This window comes from Nicotiana sylvestris, chromosome 12 (genome assembly GCF_000393655.2).
Source record: "Nicotiana sylvestris chromosome 12, ASM39365v2, whole genome shotgun sequence".
In the NCBI taxonomy this organism is placed as follows: domain Eukaryota; kingdom Viridiplantae; phylum Streptophyta; class Magnoliopsida; order Solanales; family Solanaceae; genus Nicotiana; species Nicotiana sylvestris.
Genome location: NC_091068.1, coordinates 73914109 through 73925051, shown reverse-complemented (window position 1 = coordinate 73925051; position 10943 = coordinate 73914109). Strand labels below are relative to the sequence as shown.

Genomic DNA, 10943 nt, shown 5'->3' with positions numbered 1-10943 from the left:
CTTTTATATTTGTAAAGCCTCAAATTGGGGATTCCTTAAGTTAGGGAGACTAAGAATTTTCCCAAAAGTGATCTTATGCAAGAAGTTACGGATCCATATTATCCACCGGTTAACTCGTTTTTTATCTGTATTAAATATAGGTCGGGTCAAATAATTTATTCATTTTTTCATTACTTGTTTTCGACCCGAACCATATCTGACCCGACCCGACCCGCCCGTTTGCCGCTCCTACTCATATATAAGATAACTTTTTGGCTAGTTCAAAGTTTGTCTGCCCCACCCCGGCATAACTTTGAGCAAGTTATGCTCCGCCAATTATTTTTGCAAAACTTAAATAAGGACAACAGTTAAATAGCAACCTGAACTAATTTTCCGTTAATTTATTCCTGAGTTAAAAAACGTAGCAAATGGTTTGTCCTCGCCAGCCCATACCGACTCTGGATGGATATTATTAATATAATAATGGATAAATTAATATAATAGCGTGTATTAGATAGAGTGTCTTAATTTGGCATGAAACTTCGAGGTAGTTGTATTAAAAATAATTAACAAGACCACCAACAACAACTCAATAAAATATCACTAGTGGGTCTGGGGAGGATAGAGTCTACGCAGACCTTACCCCTATCCGAGGGAGCAGAAACATTGTTTCCAATAGACCCTCAGCTCAAGAAGACAAAAAGAGACAGTATATCAGTACCATCAACAGAAACCATAGAAATAATAACATCATTATAAGGATCAGATAATAGATGAAAAGCAATAATAATAACAAATAAATAAGGTTTGGTACTATAAAAAGCGGAAGAATAATGTGAACACAACATTAAGCGCTAGCAGTTTAAGACACAATCTTGTCAAACTAGCCTCACACCCCATACGAAGTAGAAAAATGCTCCACTACGTCCTAATCTACAACTCTAATACTCGACAATTCACACCTTCTTATTATAGGCCATGTCCTCAAAAATCTGAAGACAATAATACAAAGTTAAATATCTGAAAGTTTCATTGTTTTAATAATAAGTCGAGTAAGCGATACCTTATTAAAATTGTAAGATATTAGAAAATTATATAATTGCATGGAAGATTCTCATTTTTAGTAAAATAAACACAAGTTTAAAACAACCTTAACGGCTAAATTAAGGAGTATAGAAAGGATGTAATTAAAGGTGGCAAAATGGTTAAAAGAAAATAGTTATCCACCAATATTATCCATCAAAAATGGGTTGGATAATGAACCATTTAAAAACGGATCGAATATGGGTAAAGAACCATATTATCCACTTAAAAAATGGATAACCAAATGGATAACTAATGTGTTTAACTTTTACATTTGTAAAGCCTCAAATTGGAGTTCCTCAGGTTTGGAAGACTAGGAATTCTCTCATAAGTGATCATATTTAAGAAGCCATGGATAATATGAATATCCATATTATCCGCCGGATAAACCCGTTTTTATCCGTCTCAAATATGAGTCGGGTCGGATAATTTATCTGTTTTTTAAAATTAACCGTTTTGACACGTTCATATCCGACCCGACCCACCCAATTGCCACCCCTAGATGTAATCAACTTTATTAGAAATATGATATGGGGAATTTTTTGTTTTAACTATATAATATTAATATATGTTATGTTCCGTGATATTGAAGCACACTTCTAGTACTTTTCTTTTGGTTTCTCATCTGGTGTTCAATATGCACTTTAAGATTCCGACTAATTCAAATTTGGTAAAGTCTATTAAAGGAGAAAGCACTCCATACCATTTTTTTTAATTCCAAGGCTCGAACTCCAGACTTGTTATTGAAAATGAAGGGATCTTATCTATATGGCGCTAACCCTCAGTGATAAACTTCCAATACTTGACTTAAATGTCTCTTTGCTATCATCTTCCCTTTTCTTACAGATTTGCAGCTGCTTAAATCTAAATTAAAGGACATTTTTCTTTCACTCAATAGTAGGATATAGTAAAACTGCTTGACATTTTCTCCTTCATTGTATCAACCAATAATTCAATCAACGTGCCTCAATACCAAGTTGAAGTCAATTATATAATTTATCTATATTTATTACTCCAAATTTTATTCACGTCCATTTCATTTCAATATTAAATGATGTATCTTTTAAGGCAAATTAGGGTCCTATAGATCTTCTACATTGCAGTATTATAAGAAAATAACTAGAAGTAGGAGAGGGAGGAAGGGAGGGAAAAGAGAAGAATAGTTGAATCGCTTTGAAGTTTGCAGTCTCTGCTAAGCTTAAGTATTTTTGCCCATCTCAGCGCTCCATTTTAGTTAGTGTAAACTGTAAACTGATCGAGCTGTAGGGAGTAAACTAGAGACAGCTTTAAAAAGAACAATTAATTTGAACTGTCTACAATTTAGATATCAGTTCCAAGTTTCAGCTGAATAATTTCCGACTTTCCATGAAATAAAATGTCAAGCTGAACTTTGAACCAAGCACCTAAAGAGAGCTATACACATCGCTTAAACTGGCCAGTTTCATCATGAAAAAAGAATATCAAAACTTAAATCCTAATTGGTAGAAATCCACATGTGATATACCTCCATGAGAAATGAAGAGCAGGCTTAACAGGCAAATGGCAATTACTCCTCGATTATTGGAGAAGGATCACTAGTCTGCCCAAATATATCAGAGATATCCTCCCAGTTATGTTTCTCCCTTGCTTCCCAGTATCCACCACCATAGTGATAACAACCATCCTCATCCTTGGAAAACCATCTTGGTCGCCAACCTCTCTCCTGTAGTTTCCTTGCCTGCAGAACCAATTATAATTTGGTTAATCAGTGACCTTTAGAATCACCATCGACTATTCATGATATATGGTTGCGTATGTAACATACTATTAATGATGTGCATTCTGTTCAGTTAAAAATACTCTTAAGAAGCTTCTAAAGTTGTAGCAACTCCTCTTTTTTTCTGAGAAGGAAAGCTGTAGCAATTCCTCTTTCACTCTTTAACGTGCCTCCCTCCCTTGCCCTCTCTCTCTCTCTCTCTCTCTCTCTCCTCCCCATGGAAAAAGCATTCCACGTGGATAAATGTGATATACACCATCCTCAAAAGCTTAGGTACTATTCTAGTTGCAGCTTATGGGACTTGAAAGATCCAAAAAGGCAAAGACATTCTAGCTTCTTACTTCTGTCTGCTCTTCATAGCCAATTGAGATGACAGAAGCCGAAAGCATGATTTTTCACAAAGCTCTTTGTTTATGACAAAATAGATAAGTAAGTAAATTTTTCAAAGAGCTCCTAACAAAGACAAAATAAGAATAGAAGATCAAACAGATAGCAAAATGTGCATCAATGACATCTCAACTTTCAAGTAAGATCCAAAGTGAATAGATACCAATATCATGAACATTGATTGAATGTATACAGAAGAAAATCATACTATGATTCATACTGTTTCCGTAATTCCAGGTATATAAAAGAAGCAGGGTTTTACTAGACGGAAGTTACATTGTAGAATCAATGGTTGCCTGAATGTCCACCTTTTCCTTCATCCCATATTTATGTTTCAAATGAAACCACTTAAAGCAGTGCACAACCAAACTACAACTGAAAGACATGAATGAGTACCTGTCTCTGCAACTGTTCAAGTCTGAGCTTCTCCGCATTAGCCAGCTCGTACTCTCCGTTCTCTAAGTGGCGCTGATCAGGCCTCAGCCTTGAGTCGGTTGGTGGCAGCTTCTCTCTTAAGCCAGGTGTCAATTCATTTAAAGATATTGCAAAAGGTGTGAGGTTGTATCTTGTTTTAGGATTAGATTTGTCCCTCTCCCACAACAATATGGCTTCAGTCATCGGATCATAACCCTTTGGCTTTGTAGTTGGATCTCCCAACACGTAATACATTGCTTCATCCCACTTCCCCAATAACATGGCCACTTTTTCTCCTGTCCTGTTGTCTTGCACAAATCCATGAACCTTTTGTTTACAGAACATAGGTGTTAATCTTTTATTTTGATTGCAAGTAGAAACATATGCTCCTCCATTCAAAATTTAAATGGATGTTGACATAATTTTTATGACTTGAAAGATACTAATTTCTCATAATTTTAAAAGATCTGAAAAGACACGTTCAAATATTCAGCAGTCAGAAAAGGAGCATCTCATCAGCACTTATTTAGTAAATGACTATTCCAAACAAGGCTCTGGTAATACCAGTTCATCCATGGGATGCTATTACCACAATCAGAAAAGGCAGAAAGTTCTATACATTGACTATCTGACTACTTTTTTGGATTCACTCAGTTTATAGCTTATATGGACTTGCTTCCCCCTAAACTTTATAAGATCAGATAAAGTGTACATAGATTACCTGATGAGGATTTCGGTCAATAATAGACTGCTCCTTGAATTTGATCTTGCAAGAATATTTACCACTGCCTTTGATCCGCATAGTGCCATAGTGATCGCAGTAGATTTTGCCAATTATTATATTGTAAATAGAAGTAGTAACTTTGCTCCACTGAAATGTCTCGCCATCTTCAAACTGCAGGGTTAGAACCCCCACAGGATCAAGCTGAATTGAACGTCCCCAGAACTTCCCTTTGAGATTAGAATCTGCCCAGAATTTCCACCCTCTGCCCTCACAGTGGCATGCAACAACCATGGGATGATGACTAACCTGAAATTCATGCACACAAGATCAGCTATTGAAGAGACAGGCAACAAAGATTTGTGCCATCTAGTTCGAAACAGGAGCAATAGAGTTTCATGAAGTTTTTTACAGTTCAAATCTTTAGTCATTTCACAGAAGAAAGTCCTACTTTTTCAGAAAAGAAGCGTAGCCCCTTGTCTGGATAATCTGCCTCGTAGGTTTCACCAAGTAGAGGATTAAAAGGTTTGCATTGCCTGCCTTCAGTCGATGCATAACCAGATACAGCAAAAGCTGCAATCTTAAGGATTCTCATCAAATCATTCCCCTGCAGAAAATTAACTAGGGAGAGTCAATTATTTTATATCAAAACTTACTGAAGATGCAACACAAATATGATCTAGGCAGAACTACTGATAACCATGTATCACGAGCGATTTCATGGACAAAATATTAGTGAGAATTTTAAATACAAAAACATAAAAACATCTGCATAGACAACACTAGTTTCACGACAATTGCAGTGTGATAATCATGACTCGCAGCAGAAACTATTTAGAACTTGCTAACCAAAATGAAATTAGAAAATGCCAACAGATGAAGGTCAAGCAGAACTTATAACATCTGATGGCAGCCAAGTATCAGGAACCCATCAAGGTGAGGATTCGAGATATGCAGTAGAAAGGCCTTATCTTTTTCCATTTTACAATTCCAATAGGATCTTATATAACAACTTAGATGAAAAAGTGGGTTGGGTTCCCATTATTTTACAGGAATGATCCAGTGACTCAATTAATAAGCTTGCTACTCGAAAGAACTACTCATTTGGCAAACTTGTAGCTATTTCCTCCAAGAAATAGTTAAATCTCGTACCGAAATCCAAAACTTTTTACACTTAGATGGCTTACACCGCTACCAGCATACTCAGTTCATCAACAGATTCAAACAATAGTTATTGTGCACAATGTTGAAAAATAAGAGATAGGAAGGCAAGTGATAATAACCACATGAAACAGATAGCAGGAAACTATTCATCTGCTTTCATCTGCCAAGCAGAATTACCATTACGTGCTTTTTTAACAAGCTGTCTGCTACTATAAAAACAAGAAGAAAAAATGAAAGCTGACAAGTTACCTGCTTTCCCCACTCCAGTGCCTGATCAACCAGGTGTGAGTACTCCAAATCTTCAAAGCATTTCTGCAGTGAAGATAGAGGCTCATTGAAGTATACTGGAAGACACACACCAGAGAGGTCTTTCCCAATATTATCCTTGATTATTGACCACAAACCAACTGGCTTCTCTTTTTCCTTCGGTTCTGGCAGACTATCCCTTCTTTTGATATAGGGATATTTGATTGCCTTCACTTCTATCCCCACTTCCCTTGTATGACCAGAGAGGTTCTCATTCTCAAACGTTAATGAACTACAAGCATTTCCAGCACCCTCTCTACTGCGATAAGAAGCACTTCTAAGAGATTCAGCAGACATAAAATCATTAGTATCAAAAAATGCACCATCTTCTTCATCTGTTTCAACATCTACTCCATATCGGCTTTCATTGTCAGCATCAGAGTCGCTAGCACTGCCCTCAGACATAATGGAATAGAAATCTGCAACATTTATGAATTGTTGAATCTCCCATCTTATTATTAAAGTAATAAATATTAAACTAACAAATTATAATTTCAATCTATTTGAAAGGAAATGTAAGAAATCCACCCAGAGTTTTATTAACTGCTTTTCACTGCAAACTTGCATAAACCATCCTCAGCTGTAACAGACGAAAGCCTCTTTGCTACTGCTCGGACACACCTAATAATTTATGGCAAGGACTAAATTTTGAAATGTTTTCTGCAAGCTGCATTTTACATTGTAAAAGGCCCTTTGACTTTCATAAGGACTAAACTTTTGAAAGGCATTTCTAAAAGGTGAAATGTAAAATGTAAAAAGCCCTTTGATTTTCAAATGAAAACATCTAACCATTTACAGACAAGAAGTTTGGTTACCACTGTTCAACCAGATCCCAAAAAGATCATCTGTAATAACATGGAACAGTAACACTGAAATTGAACAACAAATTGAATGGTGGCTGTAGGTGCATAAATTTTTGTATTATGCAAGGTGCATAAGTGCTTTATATTCTTGGAAAAGGATTCTAGGACAATCAATAAACATTGATGTATTAAATGTAGGCTCCCAACAATGTAGACAAGCCAATTACCCAATGATCAAAAGCTACTGAGAACATGTTGTACCAGATCTTTAAAATTTTCAACACGCTTGGTATACAGAAAAACTGGACAAATCTCTGACTCCATATAAAAGGATTTGGAGGATAGGAACCAACCACTAAATCTTCGACCTTGTCCACAACATGAATCTCGTTCTTTTGTTTCATCCACAACAGTTGTTTCCAGCTCAATTTTCTCCGTCTGCAAGAAAGGGTGAGAAGTAGTGCATTAATTTTCAAGTTGTAAATGCATCAAGTCCCCGGTGCACTGAAAACTAAGTAGCAATATTGTAACTCAGAGATCAAAACAAGACATCAGCAAATGAATTCAAACATCAGCTTAATGTAACTATATTTGACAAGCCCATACATCAAGGAACCATCTCATATTCACTGTTGTATTCATCTTTCGAACTTGGCACTAAAATAAATCTGTTACTTCTTTACCTCATAAATCACATGGATTTATATTTTTGCATCAAAGAAGCTGGGCAGAGGAGAGATAAGCAGACACTTAGCTTCAACACAAATGACAAAATAGCTTCCATCTCAAACAACTTGGAGCAGTGCAATACCTTCTCAGAGAAATAGCAACTAAATCAATGACAAATTTGTCCATGACCCATCTTAACTGAGATGAGACAGGAGAAAAAATGCTTGAACGAAGTAAAAATCACTTTGATTCAATCATACATCTTGTAAGTATTCCTTTTTTCTTTTTCTTTTTTCACCTCATTTATACCTAATCTATTTTTCTGGCTTTGGACATCTAAGTTGAGGCATAATAGTGGAGAGATACCTTATTGACCAAGGAATTCAAAATCGCCGCTGGCTCCATTTTTAGAATTTGTTTTAGCTCAGACTCCTAAAGACATTCTTATGTTTTCTTGAACTCGGGAAGTCTAGGCTTGAAAATTTGAATAACAAGGGGGTCTTGCCAGGAAATTCAGAGCAAAAATAGAAAGAATAGACAAACACTAACATGACAAGAAAAGTAACTCAGTAAAGGAAATTTGATGCATAAAAAGAAAAAACAGATTAGTACCAAGACTTTATTTCCTTCTCTTAAGATAAACACTTCTAAATTTTTTTACTTTACCTCTAACTGTCTTAAGGTGTCCAGCAGCATAATATGCTTAACTTGAAGAGCCTTCAACTGATTTTGCAGCTCAGCGACCTCATGTAGCATGATAGACTCACAATCTTTTATAACTGCCTCACCAATCCCTTCTTGTACCAATCTTGATCGTAGCTGCTCTGTTGAAACGATAAAATCTTCGGAAGATGCAAAATCACCACTTGACAACAACCTGGGGAACTGATCTTTCGCAACCCCAAGAGCCTCAATCCATGCTGTCCTATCCTCTCTAGATTGACATCGCAAATGGAGTGTCTTTGTTCCCGTGAATATGGAAAGCCTCTTGTCATCTGACTTGCTCGCCCTGACTGAGGAGACCTGTATGACATATTGTTGTAGTTTTGCTAGTTGATCAGAATATATATACCCACAGCCTACCACAAGTAGAGGTAATTCGACAGATACAGGCATACTTCCAGAATCTGTACAGGATAATTTATGAATCACATTAAGTATGGTTGAAAATTACAAGAATTAACTATGGAAGAGTGATCCAGAATCTGTAGGAACTTATGACACAGGGCAGATATGGCAGATCAGCAACCAGTAAAGTAATACGAGATGATTTATTCATTTCTCATATGCTGGACAATAAGATACTCTGGTAGTAAACAAAGCATGCCTTATCTTTCCTCACACAAACAATTTAGACATTTGATATCAGACTATTCCTCTTAAGATTATCATTATTCATTTCTTTCACCCAGCATTCATTTTATCTAGTAAAAGATTTACGTTCCTCAATCAATAGTTATATGCACGCAACAAATTTTACAAACTTTTTTCTTCTGCTCTGATGACCTATGCTACAATATATGGGAACAGAAGCAGAAAACTAAGTCAAATTTTCTTGATTTCTATCTTAATGGTGCATTTCTGAGCATCCATGTCCTATGGTCCAGACTCTTTGACACTAATTTCCTGTCTACAGACTGATAAATCAAAGTTCACATTTCTAAGATAAACTTCAATGCAATCCTTAAAACATACAAATTGATGCATTGCACAACTTAAATTTCAAGATTACATTCCATAAGTGTTCGAAAAGGCTAACTCACAAGTATGTAACAAACTAACTTAAAAGTTAAGACAAAACTAAACAATAAACAAGGATATGCTTGATCAGGTGCATTCCCGTAGTTTTTAACTTATTCACTGTATGTATTTGTGGTGCGCGCGCGCACACACACACACACACACACATCTACCTTCAAATGTATTTCCCCAAATGGTTTCCACTTGTTGGATCCATACGGTCGATTGTTAGCCTTCCTCATATACCTCCAAGACTCATCCCCGATAACCTTTAACCCCTTTTCTTTCCCTGGACTCATAGCAATTTTATCCGGTCCATGAACCTTATAATAGGACAACACCCCATCTTCTAGCACAAACCATCTCGCACGCCATCCTTTCCCATAATTCACCCATTTATATAACACTCCAGCTACACTAACACTTCCATTTCCACAGCTGTAACCTTTATTACTACATTCTCTCGAATCATTCCAGTTGTCTTCGATTTCATGAGCCAAACCCGAATCCGAATCAGCATTCACCTGTGCATTAGAAAAGCTTTGTCTCGAGCTGAAACTCAATGGCTTCACAGCCGCATTGTTATCAAACCCTAGCTGACTTTGAGTCACGGACTGTGACTTTACCACCGCCGGATTTCCTTTATCGCGATCGATCGACACCGGTGCAATGCAACACAGTGGATTCATCTCCTCAAAAAAACAAAAAATAAAACTCAAAAACAGGAAAAAAAAATTCTCAATTCATCTCACATATTGCAAATCCATCAATGCTGAACAATGCAACGACGATCTCTCAAAAAATCGGCGATTCAAAGAAAGAAAATCGCCGATCTGATTCTCTTCCTTATTTGAAAATGCGATGCAGAGTAACCGATCGGAGATCGAATCGGCGATACAACCGGAACAGTTACGATATGACATAAGATCGAAAACCGATACGTAACAGCAAATATAGTCCTTTTTTTTTGAATTATTAATTAATACTATATATTTGTCAAATATTGTGTATAATAATTTATTTATAAATATGTATAGGTGAAGCAGCTACAGATATAAAGGAGGTATATAGCTGAAGAGCTAGCTTTTAACAGATCCATTAATGTCAGTGTGAAGAGTACAAGCAAGCACAGTGTAGGGGAGGGGGAGTATCGGGGTGCGTAGGTTAGGCAGAGTGTGCAGTGATAGGATTTAAATGCATGGGGGGCTTTTTGTTTTTGGACTGCTTAGTGTAGATGTAATGATTGTGAAGACAGCTAACATGCGCAGTGTTAACATTACCGGGGCCCCAATTTTAATTTCCCCCTAATATCTTCTGCCAATGTTATTATTCTTCTGTGTCATTTATGCTTATGTGTGGCGTGGCTAGGAACAGATTATCGTATGTTGATTTGAATAATACAATATTGGACGTGTTAAAAAAAATATTGAAAAGGCAGTGTCAAGTAATATATAAAGTGCGAAATTTTTTATTAAAAAAAATTAATTTCAGATACCATAAAACGTCATAAAATAAAAAAAGTATTTCTCTGACTGTTTCAATTTGGTCAAATCTAAAATATGAAATTTGTATCAAAATAAATTAACTTAAGATAAGTCACAAGATTAAAAAGTATTACTCTTTCTCTTTAAATTTGTTCGGCATAGTTTGAGTTGGCATATAACTTACAAAAAAATATAAAAATTTATAAAATTTATGAGCTTAAATATATTATAATATTTGTGTGCTTATAAAACTTATAACCTTAAGCATGTCAAAAAAATTATGTGTTGTCAAAAAAACTTTTTATTATAAAAATATGAATATTTTATTTTTTTTAAACAGACTAATAAAAAAATATGAAAGAAAATAGAATGGTGGAGTTTATAAATTGGAGTAAATGGAGAACTGCTTTATATTTACTTTTCTATCTCATTTGATA

General features: G+C 35.8%; 1 protein-coding gene across 2 annotated transcripts; it reads right to left on the bottom strand.

Annotated features, from left to right (window-relative positions):
• Positions 1-2347: 2347 nt before the first annotated feature.
• Positions 2348-10183, bottom strand: LOC104245600 (oxysterol-binding protein-related protein 1D). 2 transcript variants are annotated; one of them, XM_009801217.2, is made up of 8 exons: positions 9196-10183; positions 7949-8305; positions 6967-7051; positions 5754-6229; positions 4792-4947; positions 4341-4649; positions 3602-3946; positions 2348-2779 (listed from the first exon to the last, which is right to left on the bottom strand). In XM_009801217.2, the coding sequence occupies exons 1-8, from the start codon at positions 9709-9711 to the stop codon at positions 2609-2611; spliced, it is 2415 nt and encodes an 804-aa protein (XP_009799519.1). In that variant the 5' UTR covers positions 9712-10183; the 3' UTR covers positions 2348-2608. The 2 variants fall into 2 exon arrangements, with proteins under 2 accessions (XP_009799519.1, XP_009799520.1); XM_009801218.2 differs by having other exon boundaries at positions 7949-8409; positions 9196-9286.
• Between the last annotated feature and the right edge of the window lie 760 nt (positions 10184-10943).